The following is a 22098-nucleotide window of genomic DNA, read 5'->3' on the forward strand; positions in this document are numbered from 1 at the left end:
AACATACACAATGATGTGCATTTCCCAGTATACCAGGAGAAAAGCAAACCAGTCTCTCTAGCTGCACAGGCTGACCCAGAATACAAATCAGCATCCTGGTCCTCGGGAGAGACTTAAGCAAAGAGCCAAAGGAAGAAAGAAAAAGGGCAAAAGGAAAAATCAAAACTGCAGTTAAAACACATAGTAGAAAGTAGAGGGGGAGTGAAATGAATTTCCCACAGATTTTATGCAGCCTTAACTAGCCATACTGAGCGTCAGCATTTGTGCCATGTGCTAACTAACCTGTATTCTCCAATACAGGGCTGGCAGCAGCATTTCATAGAATCATAGAATATTAGGGTTGGAAGGGACCTCAGGAGGTCATCTAGTCCAACCCCCTGCTCAAAGCAGGACCAACCCCAACTAAATCATCCCAGCCAGGGCTTTGTCAAGCTGGCCCTTAAAACCCTCTAAGGATGGAGATTCCACTACCTCCCTAGGTAACCCATTCCAGTGCTTCACCACCCTCCTAGTGAAATAGTTTTTCCTAATATCCAACCTAGACCTCCCCCACTGCAACTTGAGACCATTGCTCCTTGTTCTGTCATCTGCCACCACTGAGAACAGCCCAGCTCCATCCTCTTTGGAACCCCCCTTCTCGTAGTTGAAGGCTGCTATCAAATCCCCCCTCACTCTTCTCTTCTGCAGACTAAATAATCCCAGTTCCCTCAGCCTTTCCTCATAAGTCATGTGCCCCAGCCGCCTAATCATTTTTGTTGCCCTCCACTGGACTTTCTCCAATTTGTCCACATCCCTTCTGTAGTGGAGGGCCCAAAACTGGATGCAATACTCCAGATGTGGCCTCACCAGTGCCGAATAGAGGGGAATAATCACTTTCCTCGATCTGCTGGCAATGCTCCTACTAATGCAGCCCAATATGCTGTTAGCCTTCTTGGCAACAAGGGCACACTGACTCATATCCAGCTTCTTGTCCACTGTAATCCCCAGGTCCTTTTCTGCAGAACTGCTGCTTAGCCAGTCGGTCCCCAGCCTGTAGCAGTGCATGGGATTCTTCCATCCTAAGTGCAGGACTCTGCACTTGTCCTTGTTGAACCTAATCAGATTTCTTTTGGCCCAATCTTCCAATTTGTCTAGGTCACTCTGGACCCTATCCCTTCCCTCCAGCATATCTACCTCTCCCCCCAACTTAGTGTCATCCGCGAACTTGCTGAGGATGCAATCCATCCCATCATCCAGATCATTCATGAAGATGTTGAACAAAACCAGCCCCAGCACTAACCTCTGGGGCACTCCGCTTGATATCAGCTGCCAATTAGACATTGAGCCATTGATCACTACCTGTTGAGCCCAACAATCTATCCATCTTATAGTCCATTCATCGAATCCATACTTTTTTAACTTGCTGGCAAGAATACTGTGGGAGACCGTATCAAAAGCTTTGCTAACGTCAAGATATATCATGTCCACCGCTTTTCCCATATCCACAGAGCCAGTTATCTCATCATAGCAGGGCCAGCTCCAGGCACCAGCCGACCAAGCACGTGCTTGGGGCGGCACCATGGGGCAGGGCGGCGCTCGATTTAAAAAAAAATTTTTTTGGATTCGGCGGCACGGCGCTTGGAGCGGGGGCGGGGGCTTCGGGCGGCGTGGTGCTCAGAGCGGGGGCGGGGGCTTCAGGCGGCGCGGTGCTCAGAGCGGGAGCGGGGGCTTCGGGTGGCGTGGTGCTTGGGGGGGGCGGGGTCTTGGGGGGGCCTGGCGCAGTGCGGTGCTCGGAGGAGGGGCGGGGGCTTCGGGCAGTGCGCCGTTTGGAGGGGGCGGGGCTTCAGGCGGCACGGCGCTGGGGGGGTGGGGATTTCGGCGGCGCTCGCGGGGGGAGGGGGGGCCGTTCGGCAGGGCAGCTCTCTTCTTTTTTGCCACGGGCAGCAAAAAAGTTAGAGCCGGCCCTGCATCATAGAAGGCAGTCAGGTTGGTCAGGATTGCTTTGCTTTGGTGAATCTATGTTGACTGTTCTGATCACCTTCATCTCCTCCAAGTGCTTCAAAATGGATTCCTTGAGGACGTGCTCCATGATTTTTCCAGGGACTGAGGTGAGGCTGACTGGTCTGTAGTTCCCCAGATTCTCCTTCTTCCCTTTTTTAAAGATAGGCACTATATTTGCCTTTTTCCAATCATCTGTGACCTCCCCTGATCACCACAAGTTTTCAAAGATAATGGCCAATGGCTCTGCAATCACATCAGCTAACTCCTTCAGCACCCTCAGATGCATTGCATCCGTCCCCATGGACTTGTGCATGTCCAGCTTTTCTAAATAGTCCTTAACCTGTTCTTTCACCACTGAGGGCTGCTCACCTCCTCCCCAAACTGTGCTGCCCAGTGCAGCAGTCTGGGACCAGACCTTGTCTGTGAAGACCGAAGCAAAAAAAGCATTGAGTACTTCAGCTTTTTCCACATCATCTGTCACTAGGTTGCCTCCCCCATTCAGTAAGAGTCCCACACTTCCCCTGACCTCCTTCTGGTTGCTAACATACCTGTAGAACCCCTTCTTGTTACCCTTCACATCCCTTGCTAGCTGCAACTCTAATTGTGCTTTGGCCTTCCTGATTACAACCCTGCATGCTTGAGCAATATTTTTATACTCCTCCCTAGTCATCTGTCCAAGTTTCCACTTCTTGTAAGCTTCCTTTTTGTGTTTAAGCTCACTGAAGATTTCTCTGGTAAGCCAAGCCAGTTGCCTGTTATATTTGCTATTCTTTCTGCACATCAGGATGGTTTGTTCCTGCACCCTCAATAAGGCTTCTTTAAAATACAGCCAGCTCTCCTGGACTCCTTTCCCTTCATATTAGCCTCCCAGGGGATCCTGCCCATCGGTTTCCTGAGGGAGTCAAAGTCTGCTTTTCTGAAGTCCAGGGTCTGTATTCTGCTGCTCTCCTTTCTTCCTTTTGTCAGGATCCTGAACTCGACCATCTCATGGTCACTGCTGCCCAGGTTGCCACCCACTTCTATTTCCCCTACCAATTCTTCCCTGTTTGTGAGCAGCAGGTCAAGAGGAGCACGGCCCCTAGTTGGTTCCTCTAGCACTTGCACCAGGAAGTTGTCCCCAACACTCTCCAAAAACTTCCTGGATTGTCTGTGCACTGCTGTACTGCTCTCCCAGCAGATGTCAGGGTGATTGAAGTCCCCCATGAGAACCAGGACCTGTGATCTGGAAACATCTGTTAGTTGTCCAAAGAAAGCCTGGGGCCTACGGTGTTAACAGCCTGAGCTAAAAGGCCATGTTCCTGAACTAAAGTCCATTCAAATCAATGAGATGTTCTACTGACTTCAGCGAGCTTTGATCAGGCCTGAAGTTGGCCACTGTAGCCATCTCATAAACCTCTTATGTGGACTAGCCTCTAGTGGGAGACAAAGAGCCACATTCTTCTAGCATGGGTGACACTTGCTCGGGACTAGTGTGGCTGTGTAAGTGTGGGGATGGTACAAGGATTCCTCCTCTGCCACAGTTTCAATCCCTGCTCCCTCCTGAGCACAAAGGCTGATTCAAGCTAGTGTAGCTCATCACCCACAAAGGTGCCTGGTGCCCCTGCCCCCTTTCCACACCAGCCAATGGGGATGCCGAGCTGCAGAGGAGCGCATGCTGCACCCCCTTTCAGAGGTAAAGCAGTGGTCATGCCCCTCCTGCTTCCCTTAGCATGGACTCCAGAAGCATGATACTCCCTGGAGCGCTTGCTGAGGCAATGCAGCTGAACACCTATCCCAGCATAGGCCCATGGCTTTAAAGGGAAAATTGAGCTCTCCTCCATGTGGGCTGGAGCTCACTGCAGGATTAGGGGCTTTAGTTTCTAGTACATGCCAAACACCCCCAAGGAACCATTTTATCCCCAGCTCAGCACATTGCAGTGTTTCCTGGTGCTATCATCTTGCTTGTCCCTTGCTGACAATTGACGCAAGCTCTATTCAATCCAGAATTTTGCAGCACTGGAGCTTCAGCTGCAGTTGTTTTTGCTTTGTTTTTGTTTTTCTCCCCTGCAAAACTTCTGATTAGTCTGGCTGGAGATCATTCTCTCTCCTTTGGCTGAGATAGTTTGGATTGGAAAACTTTAGCCTTTCAGGAGCAGGAGACACACAATGAACTTGGAGCTGACCTTTTAGGGAAGACCATTAAAACTGCTTAGCTTCCCGAGCCCTTGCTGGTTTGGCCTGGTGAACTGAGTGGGCTCTTTTCAATCAGACTCTCACTTCCGGCAGTCCTTCCCTAGGGACTATGTGTATGGCAATGACTGTTTTTCTGGGTGAGTTTCTGAGTCGCTCTCCTACCTCGAATGCCTGTGGGTATATTTTCACACAGCAGCTGAAATATCACACTCCTAGCTGTTACCTAGATCTGTGGTGGAAATGTGGCTCTCATCTCAAATGCTTTCATACTGCAGACAACTTTGTCAGAGCCGGCTCCTCTCACATAGAGTAAGCCCACTGAAGCCTCTGGAGGTACCTCAGGGATGAATTTGACCCACAATACAGGATTACTGTAATGGGAGAGGCCTGTTGTCTTTAAGTGCAGAATTATGTGTGAATACATATTCAGATCATTTTTAAAAAAAGTATATTTACCCAATAAAATGGTGCTAAATGGAATCATTACAGTCTGTTGCATATATATATTTAGCCTATGGAATTGGAATTAGCCTCTGTGAAGCTTCCAGGACACTAGACTAGCAACCACAGAGCAATATTATTCTTATTGAATGAAGCCTTGTTGAAAGTTGAAACTCTATAAATATTTAAATAAACAATTTTTTAGGTAAGCCAGGCTAGCCCCAGTCATTGTAAACATTAAGCATAAGCTACATTAACTGGTAAAAAACTTTGAGTTCACAGTGAGGTGCAGTAAATGAGCTGTTTTAGTGTCTAAAGGAGGATTGGTTAGCAGTATAAATGCAGTTGGTAAAGTTGTTCTGTTTAATGGTAAATAGCACTTAGGTTGTTTTTCAGAAGCAATTTCCTTTCTTTGTACAGTCTCCACCAATTATCATACATGTGGGATTGTGACCCTGCACATTTAGGTCCAGATATTCCTCGAAGTATTTAGGCTTCTAACTAGCATTGCCAATTTTGGGTGGATGAATTCCTGGAGGTTTCATCACATGACATTAAAGATTAATCTTTCATTCCTGGAGGCTCCTGGACAATCCTAGAGGGCTGGCAACTCTACTCCTAACTTCCACTAAAGTATGTGTGTGTGAAAGCAATGGAAGTCAGGAGCCTAAATACCTTTGAGGCATATCTGGGCCTTAGTTTTCTGGGTTTATGACTAAAATGGTCCCATGGGGCCAGAGTTTCACAAATATTCAACCTGTCTCTTTTGAAAATCTGGCCATGAGTACCATAATCAGTGCTGCTACAAACTGAGCTCTTTTCAAAACCTGGCCCTGATTGTGGGTGATGAACGCTTGAAATTCTGGCCCTTAAGGCACAACCTGCTATAGGAAGCAGTTTGGAGATACACTGCCCCAGTGAAATCCTGATATGGTTGGGCCTGATTCTCCATTGCCCTGTCCCTTGTGCAGTCATTAGTGCAAAGGGAGTGCAAACCATTAGTATTCTACACTCACTGTACACAGATGAGTGAAATGTGTAAATTACTTCACCCCTTTAACGCTCACTCCCCTCCCACTCTCTGAGAAGGCTGGAAGCCATTGTGTCTCCCTGGGGCATTATGCATGCACTTTCTCAGTGTTGGGCAATTCCAGGCTCCACGAGGAAAATTTGCAGTGGAGGGTGAGCAAGGCAGACCTGCTGTCCTTATCCCATGGAGGACAGGTTCCAGCCATTAGCCATAGAATTCCACCCCCATTCCAGGAGCTGTGATCTGATGGGATTTCTCACTCTTCCCCCATACAGAATTCCCCAGCAAGTTAGTCCAGCTTGGCACTTGGGGAAGAGGCTTTACACGTGATTCCACCTATTCAAAGGGATATTTACAGCTGTTTAGCTTAATGATCAATTAAATTGACATGGTAGAATCTGGCCACTTTTCATTGCCTTTCTAAATTGAAAATCCAATACACCACTTTCAGACTGCATCTGAGAAAGGAAAAATCTACACAGATGCAAGAAATGACAGCCCAGATGCAAGGAAGAGACTTCAAAAACCAGCTCATCTAATTCACCATTATAGTATGCTAAAAATAATAAATTGTATGATGATTTATATTTAATTGATAATTACTAGGCAAATTAAATTTTTCTTATGTGTGTGAGGGGGAGAGAGGCGCGGAGAAGCTATATATTATTTCAGGCCCAAGTCCTCTTTTCCATGAATAACACACGAGTATAATTACAAGAGATAAGTTACATTTAGTGCCTGAAGCAAACAAACCCTGCTGAGTCGCTGTCAGGGAAGTACTTATGAAGTGGCAGCATTTTTTAGTGTTAAACATGCTGAAAATACAATATGGAATAATTATTCTCACTTCAGTAGGCCCCAAAGGGATTTCTTTTTTAAAGTACTGCAATGTGGTTAAGGCTTCCTGTGTCACTGGATGGTCTGAAAATGTGACCCATTGGCCCTGAGCTGACAGGGAATCAGGGCTGTAGGAGGTGGGACATTAGCACAATCCAGTGGATCCACTGGGATCCACGTTGACTGGAGGGAATCAGCTGAGTTTGGGGCTATATCCCCTCCTTCTTTGTTTACCTGTTTCTTCTTCTTCTTCTCAATTTATTATTTGTATTCCCATAGCACAGAGCCAGCCCTAACCCAAATGGTGCCCCAGGCACCATGGTAATACAAATAATAAATAATAATAATAACCAGGCAAGCATGGCCACTGCATCACCCTCTGAGAGGGTGCAGTGTATGTGCTGTATAGCATTTGGTTGACCCTGTTGGTCAGTACAGGGGGAGGGCCCTAATCATGGCCCTTCCCACTTCTCATGCCTCCCCATGCCCTCTAAGGGTGTACCACTGGCAATGGAAACCTTGACCTGCAGTATCTGAATTCAGAGAAGTTCAAGGATCTATAGTGCAGGCGTGTGACTGTGTGTGCAGTAGAGCCTTCTTCCCCATTATATACCTGCTCAGGGCAGGGCACAGTAACGTGTGATTGTAGCATGGACAGATGTACCCATGTTAGTTTTAATCATGATAGCACAGGTAACAATAGCAGTGTAGATGTGGTGGCACAGGCTAACAACCAGAGTATGTACCCAGGGTCTCTGGAAGCCTTGTACTTGAGTTGCTAAAGCCTATGCCACCATGTCTACACTACTATCGTTACCTGTGAGATTAAAGATAACAAAGGTATACCTTTGGTTCATCTCCTTAGCACCTCCATAATGCAAGGGATGATTTTATTCATGAATTGGGCTCATAAAAATTGTATTCATGAATTGGCCCCATAAAAATAACTGACAGCCTGGCATAGATATAAACCTGCCTCAACATCTAATTGAAGGACAACAATGCCCATGGTCCACAGAGCAGCCTGCTGAAATCTCTCAATACAAGATCAACTCAGAAGCAGACATGAAACTTCATTTATCATCTTTTGAAATTTCAGCTTTTTACGATGAGCCAAACAGTTATTAAAAAAAAAAAGCTTTTATATTTGAGCTAATCCAATAGGATGAATATTGTTTATCCATAAAGTGACAGATTGTCACAGCATTATGTGGTGTGCATAGCAGTGAAATGAAAATTCTGACGCATCTGAAAAGCATGGGTAGGATGCGCCATTCATTTCACCGGCAGTGTGAAACATTGCCACAGCCTGCTGTAACCCTTACTCTTTAATGCAATCAAACCTCTAGGAAATTGAAACCTCAACTCAATGGAAAGCCATCCATCGGCGGGGGGTGGGGAACCGGGGTCAGAGTGTGGCGGGGAGTGGAGGTGGGAAAGCCGGTCTGTGTGTGGCAGGGGGCGGGGAGGGGGGAAACGGGGTCTGGTGGTGTAACAACAGATACATGCCTGTGAAGGTTATGGTGATGACATTTTTGGAAAATATGATCTTGAATAATCCATCATGGAGAAATATTTGGATTATATGTTGTTGCTTGGGTTTTCCAGCACCAACCTAAATGTACTTCATATCATGTTTGTCCAAGTCACGATGATATTCTGCCTGTGTCCATTCAAGCTGGGGTGAAATCCACCCCATTTGACTCCGTTCCTAGTTCTGCTAGAGACTTCTTGTGTGTCCTTTGGAAAGCTATGTGAATTTCATTGGGCCAGATTCTGATCTCAGTAGCAACTCCGAGTTACTCTTGACATGTATTGATGTAACTGAGAGCAACATTTATCCTTCTTGGTCTCTAGTTCCCCATCTGTAAACTGAAGATACAAAACTTCCCTACCTCCTAGGGGTGCTGTGCAGATGGATTCCTTTAATGCCTGTGGAGTACTCAGATTCTGTGGGGAGGAGCGTGTTACAAAATCCTGTAAGTAAAAATAAAATATAAACAAATCAACTGCTAAGGCTGAATACAGAGCGGTAGCACAGCTTCCTCGGACTGCTACTGCCGCATATGGACTGGAATAGCGGCCACTAAAACAGAGGGATTAGCTCACTGGACCTACATAAACCTAAATAATGTGGGCCTGTCCCAACCCCAGTGCCACCTTCTGCAGCATGAAGCCATCTCTGTGGCTGCTCCATCAGCAATCTCCCATCAGTGGGTCAAAAGTGGTGCAGATGCTTTGTGTGGGTCTTGTGCTCTGGGGTGAATTTCACCCTGTATGAATCTCAAACACATATTAAGATGGCCCGGCAGTTTTAAAAGATAGACCTTGTACTGGCAAGTGACATGCCCCTCGATAGTGCAGTGCAAACACAGTGAGTTAGTAGTAACTACACAGGGACAACCAAGAAGTGCCATCTAAATAAATGGGGAGGCCAAAGAGCACTTTTAAATGGCAATAGCAAATCTTTTATTTACATCTTTTTTCTAATTAACTGTTGAAAACGATAATTCACAAGTTTTCATCTCACAGCATTGCCAGGGCCTGAGGCACAGGCCACTGAAGTCAATGAGTTTCTTTCCCTAGATTTCCCACAGTCAGTGAGTGATATCAGAGAACAGGGACATCGGGGTTGCCTGAGGGGAGCATTGTTGCTTAACTGATACAGGAACTGCAAGACAGAGAGAATGCTGCCCAAAGCACAGACTGGATTGCAGTGTTAAAATGACCATAGATTTGCTTCTAAATAACAGCTAACTTTTATTAAGTAATTGTATTAGCTTGGATTCAGATTCCAAAGGAAACCACTTCACACATATTACAAAAGGGATTATGGAGGCCCTCCACCTTGACTCTATAGTTAAGGTTACCTTCTGACACAGGATTAAAATAAGGCATAAATTCCTGGTTTTCTTTATGCACAGGTGGCTATTCACTGTGAAATTTCATACAGTGTTATGTGTCCCTATGTTTCCTGCTTTATTCCCTTTGAATATATATATCAATCTAGCATCATCAGTAACAATTTGAAGAGGGGACTGTCTATTGTTCTAGGTTTCTCCAGTGCCTAGCAGAATGGGACCCCGTTCTCAATCTAGGCACTACTGTAGTAGAAATAATAAACAAGATAGTATAGAGTAGCTGGTGTTTGGGGACAATAAATTCACCCATCTTCAGGAATATTGGCACTCAAACATAGGCTCCTGCAAACATGATTTGAAAAAAACAAATGCCTAATACAAAGAAATGGGAACCATCCCTCGAAGATTTAACGGAGGGGGAAACAAAAAACAAACAAAAAAACAACATAAAAACAAACCCCAAACCTGGGTCATCAATATTTTTGCTCAGTTGTTTGTAGCTGTATTCAGAATTTCTCTCTGCAAAGAGTTTGTTATGAGATTTTATACTTTACATTTCATGGAGGAATAATCAGACAAGATGGGGTCTGTTTAAGAAATTATTTAAAATCTCTTCTCTGTGGCTTTGTTTTGTCTCCCTAGATCATAACAACAAAAGAGTAAATAAGAGGCTGGTGTGAAGATAGCTCATAAGTGATTTGTTTAGTATCACCTCTTGAGGAACCATGTGTGCCATTCACTCACCAGATGAAATAAGTAGCATGATGTGGAAAGATGTCAAAACCTGATTGCTGCAAAAAGGGCTGCGCTGTTGCTAGACTCCCAGAAAACTTTGATCAGAATTGTAGTAGAAATGTGTGTGTTCCACCCCACCCCACATGTATGCATGGAGGTAAATGTATAGCCTACCCTGATAATGGGAACGGGGAGTCAAGAAGAAGATTCCACATCCTTTAGTTTGGAGAAAAGGGAAGGGGAGCTCTCTTTCCACCCTGGGGGAGATTAGTGAAGGGTAAGAGATTCTACCTCTTGCTACCTTGAGAGGGGGATATGAGGCAGGGGAGAAGTAGGCAGAGGGGAGGAGGGAGAAGAGGAGAGAGCTCTGGCTTCCCAGTTCTGGGAAGGGGGGACGTGGGATGAGATAGGTAAGGGGTTCTTTTTCCGGGAGCCTTGGAGCTGGGGTGAATAACAGTGAGGGAATGGGGGACAAAGAAAGAGGCTGTGAGATGAGCAGAGAAGGGAAAGGATAATGTCTCTCTGTGTGTTGGAGTAGGAGGTAGGGAGGGACGGGGGCATCTGTATGTGGCAGGGGGATGGGTCTGTGTTGGAGTGGGGGTGGGTAGTGAGGGGAGGGGTTGGGCAGCGGGTGCTGTGTGTGGGAGGGGATGGGGTCTGTACGTTGGAGTGGGGGTGGAGTAGTGAGGGGAGGGGATCAAGTCGGGGTGGGGTCTGTGTGTTGGAATGGGGGTGGAATAGTGAGGGGAGGGGATGAGGGTGGAGAGGGGGAGCAGAGTCTGTGGGTGGCGGGGGAGCGGGGTCTGTGGGTGGCGAGGGAGGGAAGTGGGGTCTGTGGGTGGCGGGGGAAGGGATGGGGTCTGGGTGGCGGGCATGAGGGAGCTGGGTCTGTGTGTGGCAGGGGGTGGGATGGGAGAGCGGGGTCTGTGGTTGGCCGGGGGTGAGGAACCGGGGTCTGTGTGTGGCGCGGCAGTGGGGGTGAGGGTGGGGAAGCGGGTCTGTGTGGGAGGGCGTGGGGGGGGTGTCTGTGGGTGGCGGGGGTGGGGAAGCGGTGGTGTGTGTGTGTCGGGGCAGAGGGGGTGGGGAGCGGGTCTATGTGTGGCGTGGGGTAGGGAAGCGGGTGTGTGTGTGACTGGGGGTGGGGAACCGGGGTCTGTGTGTGGCGGGGGGTGGGGAACCGGGGTCTGTGTGTGGCGGGGGGGGGGGGGGAGGTGGAGGAGGGGGCTCTAGCTCGGGCCCCGCCCTCCCGCCGGGGGCTTCGTGACGCAGGCTGCTGGCGGGATCGCGCCGGATTCCCCCCCCCCCAGTCCCGCCGCCCCCGCTCCCCCTTTAAATAGCGCGGCACGGCGGCGCTGCCCGAGCAGCTTGTGCAGCAGCCGCCGCAGCCGCCCGCCCGCGCCCCGCGCACCGCCCCGCACCGCCCCGCGCCCCGCGCCGCCCCGCACCATGCCGCCCTTGGCGCTGCTCAGCCTGTTGGGAGCCGCCGCGCTGGCAGGTGAGTGCCGTCAGCACCCTGGAGAGCGGGCTGCCCCCGGCCCGCAGCCTGCAGCACCCCGCCCTGGACAGCTCCGGGGCCCCTGCCCCCGCCGCCCGGCTCAGCCAGACCGGGACCCCCGCTCCCGGAGCTAGAGACCCGTGTGAGTGTGTGTGTGTAGACGGGCGGCCGGTCTGTCTGGGCGATAGCTTGAGAGAGAATGTCACCCACCCGCCCCTCTCTTGTGCGGGTATTATTCGTGTAGCCATCCATGGACTGTACCCACCTTCAGTGGCTGTATCTACATCTCCTGTGTGCCTCCTATGTACAGAGTATGTGTATTGTGTGTACATATATAGAGACTACATACTGTATGCTTCTTTTATATATAACACAGACACTGATAGGGGTGTGTGTGTGTGTGTGTCAGTGTCTCTGTGTATGTTGATGGACACATAGATAGTGTGAGTACTTGCCAATACAAACACGCAAATTTGATCAGTTGTGGCTCAGAGTAGAAACAACCATGACTGTTTTAACTTTACTAGACAGACTGGGTAGAAATTAGGACAGCTGAAAGTAATTAAAAATAAAAGGAAGAAATGGCCCCCGTATTGGATTTAGGAGAATACAAACAGGTAATAAGTGTCGGGCATCTTTGTCTCTTCTCCAACTCCCATCCTATTAACAGGTTTATATGTTAAAAAAATGTCATTGGGGAAAAAAATCTACTATGTGGATTCAGTTTAAAATGGTATGTGAATTAAAAGTCTAGATCGATTTTTTTAAAAATTGGTGTTTGTTTTTTAGTTGATGTTAGTCAGCATACTCTTAAAAAATAAATAAATAAAAATATGTCCAACCAACTGACCAAAATAACCTCTTGCTGTTGGAGGGAAATTTTACCTACATTGAGAAGGGGAATGTTTTGTCCTGGAGGATTACGCCATCTGTTGAGATTTTGTCGTCATTATCCACCCCACTTTAATTATTTAGATTGAGCCTGGATGGTGGCACTTTGCCTCCTTACTGAAACCAATGGATCACTTGAAATCAACGGATGGATTTATTTGCTGCAACTGTCAAACAGACCTGAATTCTGGAAGAGGAAAAAAACCACGATAATTGAATGGTTTATTTCTGTCAATTGGTCTGTGAGTTTGCATAGTCCTCTGCAAAAGCTAGACACGAAGAGCCCTGGAGGTTTAACAAGATGCTCAGAATGAATAGTATGACTAGGGAGAGATGCTTCGGCAGACAACGGTTTCTATGTAATGGGTGTTGGCTAAATATAAGGTGTTTCTAGAAATTTAAAGGGAAAGCATTAACAAAAATCAATATACTATTCATGGATGGTTAAACAGTAACATTACATAGCTGGAATTCCTGTTAAATTTACCAATTAATTGTATTCATATGCCCGATTTTAGAAAAGCTTTAATATGTTAAAAGTAAGGATGCAAAAACATAGTGTCTTCTTGAATGGCTTTGCCAATTTAGTCTTTCATAATCTGTATTTTTATTCTTTATTCTGCTTCTATTCATTTGGGATCTGATTCTGCTACCCTTACTCTCATTGTGTAGTACCCAACTCCTCCACTAGTCCCATTGATTTCAATGGGACTCATCACAGAGTAAGGCACTACTCAGCGTAAGGACCTTTTCACTGTAGTGCTTGGTGAATCTTCCTACCCTGCCTGTTAACTGTAGAATTAGTGCTAAGGATCATTTTTTTGAATACACCTTTTCCTTAAACTACTCAAAAGCTAATCAACCATCTGTTTACTTTGTCTCCAGTATGACAATTACATTGATGTCTGAAAGTCTAATTTTATGCAAAATAAGTTAATTAGAAGCAACTGGCAAAATATAATAGTTGATTTTAAAGTAGCAAAGCTAGTATTTTTAGGTAATAGAGATTTTTGTTCACATTGTTTTGAATTCAAAGGTTTTTATATTAAACTTAACTCACACAATTTACATGAGCTCTATAACTAAAACCAAAATGAGTATTTTCTTATACACACTACCTAATTTCATTAGGGAAATTTAAAGGTTAACAGTGCATTTCTGGGTTATTATTATTTCAGGTTTAGATACACTAAAAGGCATCAAATGGAAAGCAGAGTAAACCCAGCTCTAGAAGTGCAATAATTTCACAAAATGAACTATCTCAAGTGTCTTGTTACTATAAGAAAGCAGAAATGAAAAAGGAAGATATAAATGCTTACATATAGGGCCTGATCCAAAAAGCCTGCTGAAGTCCATCAGAGTTGTTTCATTGCTTCACTGGGCTTTGAATCAGGCCTTTATTGTTCATTTTTATTTGGCTGTGACATCACTGCCAACACTATGTATATGCAATTTCTTATCTTGACTATATAGCTTTCAAAAGTCACAGGGGTAAGTAAACTATAGAATTGGCAAGTCTATTTTTTTTAAATGACTAATTCCTCCAGCCTCCTGAATTTTATTTTCATTCCTACCAAACTTGGACTTATATGATCTTTGTTAAAAAATAATTTTTGCTGAAATTTCCATTTCATTCAGAGATTGTGCTGTCGTGAGTCACCAGCACTGATGAAATTTTGAAACAGTGCCCTATTGGAGAATCTACATGGCTACACCGAAACAATCATAAATCGTGCAAGTAAAACTAACGCTGACATATTGCTTACTTTTTCAAATGTGGTGAGCACCTGCAGTTCTCATGCTTTTAGTGGTATTTGTGATCGCTCAACACCTTTGAAAATCAGGCCATCTGGTTTTCGTGGCCTAAACATATTTGATACAGGAGGGGGAAATGTTCATGTGATGTCTGCCAGGTAGGTATTAAAAATTAAGTTAAGACAGTGTTTAAATATAGGGCTTGCTTTTCTGTACGCTTCCTGGTTTTGTTCCTACTTTATCAAGCTAAAGCTGTATACGTGATAGAAAAAACACATGGGGCAGATTCACTGCCCTGCTCCAATCCTTTGTGCTGTTGAGGCAGTGAAAACATCTACATCTCCCGAGCAGCTACAGAACCAGTGTAGAAAGTTCCTACATGCACCCATTGCAACCTAGTGCAGGATGACTATATAGCTAGAGAGTGCCGTACTCCAGCTGTCCCCAGCTGGCAGCCAGTCCCTTGGGACTCTTGCCAGCTGGCACAGGTTAGAGCAACGTACAGTGGGGAAGAACAGAGCAGATTGGCTGCCTGATGGCTTCCCCCTCTGTTGCTTTGAATGGATTTTTGCTACAGCAGAGAATCTGCCTCATATATATTTTTCAGCTCTCATGTGAATTTGATATTCATTTTATTCCCCCATGGAAGGCTAATATGACACTTGTCCACTATTCACTATTTCTCCTGACGTTATGATGGCCTCATACCTCTTATTGGCCTTGGAACGTCATCTTTCATAATCAGACAAATGCTGCTTGAGGAACATTTATCTGCCTGTGAAGAGCCCGACTCTTGGAGAAACTGGAGTTTTGGAATGACAGAATGGCACAGTGCTGTTTTGATTCCTATATTAACATAATACTCAAGAGACTGCACAGAGTTAGGATCGCTAATATTTTAAAGTGATCAAGGGATGAAGAAATTTTATATTCTGTATCTTACCAAATTAAACAAGCCTCAGTCAGATGCGGTGCTCTGTGGCTGGATTATTAGAAAGAACACAAAACAGCTGCAGGCAACAGTTTATTCACATTTGTGCAGCACACTTTGCAAGTGCTCCTATGTTTTCTGATGGAATGAGTCACACCAACTCACAAAGATGAGAAGAGGCTATGAGCTAGATCATCCCCTCAGTTTACACATGATGAGAGGGGAAGTGCCACCTCATTACATTGTTCTTCCGACACTGGGATCCAGGGGACGACCCTACAGGGGGACCCCAAGCACAGAAGCCTCTACTTAGTGTGTGTGGAAGGGGGCAAGTGATGTGCTCTCAAGGGATAAGTTTTAACAGGAATTTGAAAGCTGCCACATACCCTGCAGGACATTGTATAGTGCCACATTTTTGGTTCTCTCTCAGAGAGAGTTTCTGCAACAGGTCACTGAGGATGCAGGCAGGTTAGATTCCAGCACCATCAGTACTGTGGTTACTTGGTATATTATTTCTTCCTGTAACTTAAATAACTAACCTGCTTCAGACAGCCCCAAATACTAATGGTGGAGGAGATGATCAGCTTTAAACAGCACCCTCACCTGCACACCAGCTGGAGTTCTGCTAGAAATGATTGGGTAGGGACTTATTACAGTTTGGAGGTGCATTAACTACCTCTGGGTCCCCTCTAGGACTTCAACTCTGCAGTCATAGGAGAAAACAAGCCTGTGGTAGCACATCTGCTATATCCACGCTGCTGGATGTGGAAGGTAGGCCATTGGCGCTACAGAGATTCAGTCATGCGTGAAACAGGCTCCTGACTCTACAAACCCACATACCATGGGGCTGGAAGGTCTTGCTCCCACTTGACGATGCAATACCACAAACTCCTCTCTACTGTGTGGATGAGGTCAGCCTCACAGAATTTTGCTGGTTCTTTGTGAGAGGGGGCAGACTGGCTCAATTTTCTCTTTAGTCTGCTTTATTGTGCCTATCTTCTAAATCCCACCAGTCATATGGTCATAAAGAAGGCAACAGTTGAATGTGATCTTTATTTGCATAACTATACACAATATGGTGAGGCAAAGGCACAGAGACCATCTTCACTCCAAAGCCCCTTGCTTCTGCATCATGATGTCTGGCTGGCCACCTTATCTAATTCCATTTCTAAAAAAACCCATAGAGAGTCCCATTCATGTGATTCTACAAGGTTTATTATTGGACAGTAACAATGCTTGTTAAGCAGTAAAAGAGCTTACTGTAGCACTAATGCATGAAATGATGTATTCATACTCAGCAGCTCCTTCCCAAATGTAAACAGCTTGGGACAGAATCACTAATGCTGGTGCAGGGAGGTGTTAATTTTATCTCCCCAGTAGACCTTCTGCACCCTACCGAAAAGTTGTAGTAGAAGCTGAGAATGAATATGGGCCCTTAAGGTGGTCACATCTACATGAGCTAACTCACTATATACAGCTCTTTACGTGGCCCTCGCACTCTCAGAATGTTTCCTTCTTATGCTAGAAATATCAACAGCAGCCACAAAAATAACATGTGGGTTGAAATGTGTTGCCGAACTACTAGAATGTAGACCTAAGCTTCAAACATTAATTAAAGCCACACAATGCCCCTGGGAGAAAGCTATTCTACATCGTTACAAATGGGCATCTCCCAGAAACTAAATCACTTATCCAGAGTCACATAATCACTCAGGAGCAGACAAGGGAATAGAACCCAGGAGCCTAGATTCCAGTTTCCTGTTCTCTAATGCCAGCCCACAACCCAGGCCAGCAGTTACTTGAGATAGGTATTGTCTCTTGAATAAAGGTATAATATAAAATAACTCTGGGCTGCACCTGCAAACCCCTCATCAAGCAAACAGCCCATTCAAGCTCAATTTTCCCAACGACTCGTCAGTGAAATTAATGTTGGCTTTTGTGTTGCATGAATCCATGATACTGTAAACTTTCCCCCTTCCAGGTATCAGTTCCATGCCAATGGAAAAAGACCATGTTGAAGAAATGGTGAGTAGCCGTATCCCATAACGTGTTGTATTTAGAAAGTTTCAATCAAAATACTCTCCACCAATTTTCAAAAGCACTTAAGTGACATAGGCACCTAAATCCCCTCAGCTTTCAATAGGCTCCTTAAACCCAGAGTGTTAAAAGATATTTAGGCACTGCTACACACAGTGTTGCAATGCCTAACTGACTGAGGAGCCTAAATCTCCTTTGCAAAATGGATTTAAGTGCTTAGAAGCCTAAATCCCATTGTCAATAGGGTTTTGGCTCCTAAGTGCTGAAATCCCTTCAGGACATTGTTTGCAACACCTGACTGAGGATCCTAACAAAAGCGTTGAAAACCCTTCAGATAATTAGAAGCCAAAATCCTATTGACAATTAATGGGATTTAGGTTCCCAAGTGCCTAAATCCATTCTGAAAATGAGGTTTAGGCTCCTCAGTCTGTTAGATGTTGCAACACTGAGCTCAGCAATGCCTAAGTACCTTTAAAAAGCTGGGCCTCACTTTTGAAAATGGGACTTGGGCACTTTTGAAAATTTTATCTTTTTTGTCTGCCTGAAAAATTATCTGAAATATTCATTTGAATAAAACCAAAATGTGGCTGGATCACGAAGAGTGAGGTCACAAATTTGAAGGCCTCAAATGGGCATCTCTCAGCAATTTATAAATGTAGCCTTGATGTACGGGTGAAATAAGGAAGACTGGTTACTGATTCTATGAGGAAATCCCCAGGTGTTTTCCAAGAAAGCTCTGAGGGTAATCTGAGCTCAAGTGATACATTTTATTTATCCGGTGCGCTCATCATCAGCACCTTGGCCACGGCTCTGTTCCCATTGGTTTACTTCTGACAGGCCCTGGGTCTGAGCAGCTTCGGGCAGCTGAGAGTATTTAAAAAGAAACAATTTGTCGCAAAAATGTTTTCTTCTATCTTCACAATCAACCCCCCAAAATTACATTGCCCTAAGGCCCAGGATGGGTAATAGTTGTGTCTTAACCCAGTGAGAGATTTGTGGTTGTGAATTATGAGACCTCTGGAGTTTTACCTATTAATAAGCCAGAAGCCCTGTACGTTTTGTTGTTCGCTCCAGAAAGCCCTTAAAATGACATTACATTGTTATGTAGGGAAAAAGCTATTTTAGATCATTTTTAGATTTTTTTTATTTTTACATTTTAGTAGTTAATAATTTTCCTTTCCTTCAAAGGATTATACAGTTGAACTCTTGCTACTAAGAGTCAGGCATTATAGCACAGACTTGGGAAAAACAGTACTTCTAGAAACTCAATGTTACATTTCTGAAACAGCTGGCTATTAAACATGTGGCATATACAGAATAGATAAATGGTGTGATCTGGTTTATTGGCACTCCTGAGCCATATGGTCACCCCAAATTCAGCCAATAAAGCCTTTATACCACACCACATCCTTGTACATACTCTACAATGTGATAGCCAGGAAAAAGATGTTTCAATGTTCTGGTGTTTTAGTTGTTTTTCTAAAGGCTCCTGTTTAACACCATGTGTTGTTTAGGACAGTACTTTGCACTTCTATGGAATATTTACTGTAAGGAACTCTATAAATGAGTGGATACCTCCCAGGCATTCCCTCGGGGCCCCAGTGCTGCTCTGCAAGTGGCCCCTCACCTCAGTTTCCCTTTTAAGTCCCCAGTTACTCCATGGAAGCTTATCTTTTAGTCCATACATAGTTCATTAATAAAACAGTTGAAATCCCCCAAAGCATAATCCATATCACCCCAGTGCAAGTAGACTCTCAAACTCACATCCTCTGGGTCACTGACATAACACATACCACATTCTGGTACCTTCCATCACACCTGGACTGTCAGTTCTCCTTTGTCCCTCTGCCAGGACAGCAACCCCAGCTCTTCCTGCTGGGGTGCAACCCCACTCTTCCTAAGGGGAACCCCCACAGACTCTCTGCTGGGAGTATTGTTGGCAGGGAAGCATTCCGCACTTCCCCCAGCCCTCTCATTGTTCCTCAGGGTCCAGCTCTCCAGCGAGGAACATCAGCAAGGAAGCCCCTGTGCTGCTCCCCCTTCCTTCTGCCTTCTCTGGCCTTTAACTCCACCTCAGAGCCAGCAGGCATCTCCCTGTGCTAGTCCTCCTGCCTTCAGCTCTCCGGCCGCGACTCTGTGGCTGGGGGAGGCCAGGGAGCAAACCACTCTTGCTCCTCTTCAACTTTAGCCCAGGAACCACTCTCTCTCTCCGGCAGCTCTCCTCTCCTGCCCTTCCTGACTGACCTTTCATAGCCTCCACTTGCTGCCTTGCCCTCTTAATTGGTCCAGCTGGGAGCATGTGGACCGGAACAGGAGAGCTGAGCTCAGTTTCATTTAATGGGCCAGCGACCCTGTTATGATCTCAATGTGATTTACAAATTAATTAATTATGAGTCACCTGAGGCACAGGTGATTTGTGAAGTAGAGCCAAGTATGAAAACCAGCCCTCTATTCAAACCACTGGACACATTCCGTCTCTTTTTAAAATCATTTTACCAGTACAAATCCTAAACGTTGCTGATATTACTTATTATTTGTATGCTAATATGCATAGAAGTGGAGATCAGAGCCCCAGTGTGCTAGGCACTGCACAGACCCACAATAAAAGGCCCACCCCTGAAGAGTCTGTTATCTAAGTAGACAAAAGGTGGGAGAAATGAACCATTATCATCCCCATTTTATCGGCATGGAACTGAGGTGCAGAGAGATGAAGTGACCTGCACAAGGTTACCTAGGAAGTCTCTGGTAGAGATGGGAAATGAACCCAGATGTCCTTGAGTCACAGTCCAATGTTGTTACAGCTAAACATGTCTCTGATAATGCATGATTGGACATATGCAGAGTTTTTAAAAGTCTTACACTTGAACTGTGCTTTTCTCCAATTACTGCTTCTTCTAGGTAACACGATGTATAGTGGAAGTTCTCTCTACTGCTCTGTCTAAACCAAATGCTCCACCAATAAATCCTCTGTGCAAAGATATCCTTAAGAAGAGTAAGTGCAATACTAAATGAATTTGAGATGCTCATTGATTCAGTGTCATTGCTGATGAAGAGAATTTGGTAGATGTGACTTAATTTTATTAACACAATGACTTTTTTATGATGTGTTCTCATTTTATAGGCCAGATGCATTTGCCATTTTAATTTCACGTATAAGAAAAGACTTCAAGGTTAATAGTACTTCTTAAAACGTTATAATTTTTGTTTTTTCTGAGCTCTGAATCCAAACCATATTTTTCAGAAGTGTTATGAAAAGCCATCATTTGTTTGTTATTCCAAAATGCAAATATGAAAGGATGTAATTTTGCAATATGAACAGTAGAATAACTTTTTTTCCCCACGGTCGGTAAAGACCCCGTTCTTACTGATAAGTTATCCTTAAAGTGGAGTAATCTTTTTTTGTGTAAGCAATCCCATTGAAGTGGGACTATATGCAAGAAAGAAATAGTCAGAAGAGGAAAAAGGGTGGAGGATTAAGCCCGTTGATAACTCTAGCAAAATAATGTTCAAACAGAGTGCATTCTACCCAGCATTATAAACATCTGAATATTATAAGGCATGATCCTCTTCCCATTGATTTCAATGTCAAAACTACCATTGCCATCAACAGATAGAGGACTGGGTTAATCTAGCCTGGCCTTGAGCTGGTGGCTAACAATGGGTTAAGAATCCCAGGCTAAACCAATCACTTAGCCAGACAAAAGACAATGAAGCAAATGCCTGATTTCCTATGCTTAACTTCTCTTGTAAAGCATGAGAAAATAGATGAGTTTTTCCAGCAAGCCCCAAAGATGAACAAATTTGGGCTATTTTGTCCAAAATAGACACTGCATTCCAAAATGGAGGGAGTTTGCCAGCAGCTGCTTTTTAAACCAACCAGGCTCCAGCTCGAGTGCTTTTGCTAATGACAGCTGAGTCAGTGTTACATTGGAGAGAAGCAGTGTTTTAAGTAGGCAGGTACCAGCCTATTCAGGGGTTCATATCCATCCAGAAACTACTGGGCAGCCAGTGCTGTTTCCAGAATCCAGAGCATTGGAGTAATGCTCCAAGGAACTGAAAATTATCCTCTCAGGTCTTGTGCTAGTAGCAATTCTCCTCAGTGTCATGGAATTTACCACAAAAAGACAGGTATAAACCTGCTTGCATAGTTTATAATAGCCATAGTGAAATGTGGCTAAACTTAACAGTGCGGCAAACTACAGTACTCACTTTTTTGTCTTTCCAACTGATGTTTAATTACAGAAACATAAAAAGACTGGAGCTAACCTACCAAGAAAAGCAATAATACAAGCTCACAGTTGATACTTCTCTCAGTAGAATGGTAATCCGCAGCCTATCACAATGATTAGAACACAGTGATTTTCAAATACAGCTGGCACAAATTTGGCTGCGATTTTCAAAAATCAAGAGTGATTTTGAATGTCTCAGTTTTTGGGTGCCCAATTTGAAGCCCCCTAAAGCTGCCTGATTTTTATAAAGGGCTGCATGTCAAGCACATTAAGGAGTCAAGTTGGAAATCCAAAAATTGAGGCATTCAAAATCATTTGTCCTTTTTGAAAATCTTGGCCTTGATCTACTGTATTATAGCTCTTTAAGCTGAATGTGCTTATCCTTACTACTGTATCTAAGACCCAAACTGATAGCAGGTTGGACACCTTGCATTCCATTCTTGACATCCTGTTATATAATTTCTTGTTGGCATATGTATTAGCTCTTCCGCTAAAGGAGAACAATTTTTGCGATGTTAGAGGATGCTATAAATGTAGACAGACCTCTTTCTAGAGCACCAAGAAACACAAATGCAGACTATACAAAGTAAGACATTTTAAACTGTGATGTTACAATCTGCATATCTTTAAGATTTTGATTCTGATCTCACTCACACAGGTGTAAATTGGGAATATCTCCATTGAAGTCAATGGAGTTACACCAT

At 44.7% G+C, this 22098-nt stretch overlaps 1 protein-coding gene across 2 annotated transcripts in view; it reads left to right on the forward strand.

Moving 5' to 3' along the window:
* CHGB (chromogranin B) overlaps positions 1 to 22098 on the forward strand; it is a 105472-nt gene that overhangs the window by 77655 nt on the left and 5719 nt on the right. The window contains exons 1-3 of one of the 2 annotated variants that reach the window (XM_054023815.1): positions 11473 to 11551; positions 17110 to 17153; positions 20064 to 20157. In XM_054023815.1, coding sequence (XP_053879790.1) covers positions 11503 to 11551; positions 17110 to 17153; positions 20064 to 20157 — 187 coding nt within the window. In that variant the 5' untranslated portion in view covers positions 11473 to 11502. Of the gene's footprint in view, positions 1 to 11472; positions 11552 to 17109; positions 17154 to 20063; positions 20158 to 22098 lie in introns of those variants that run through there. The other variant, XM_054023814.1, reaches the window with a different exon arrangement.

The sequence above is a fragment of the Malaclemys terrapin genome, chromosome 3, assembly GCF_027887155.1.
Source record: "Malaclemys terrapin pileata isolate rMalTer1 chromosome 3, rMalTer1.hap1, whole genome shotgun sequence".
Taxonomy (NCBI): Eukaryota; Metazoa; Chordata; order Testudines; family Emydidae; genus Malaclemys; species Malaclemys terrapin.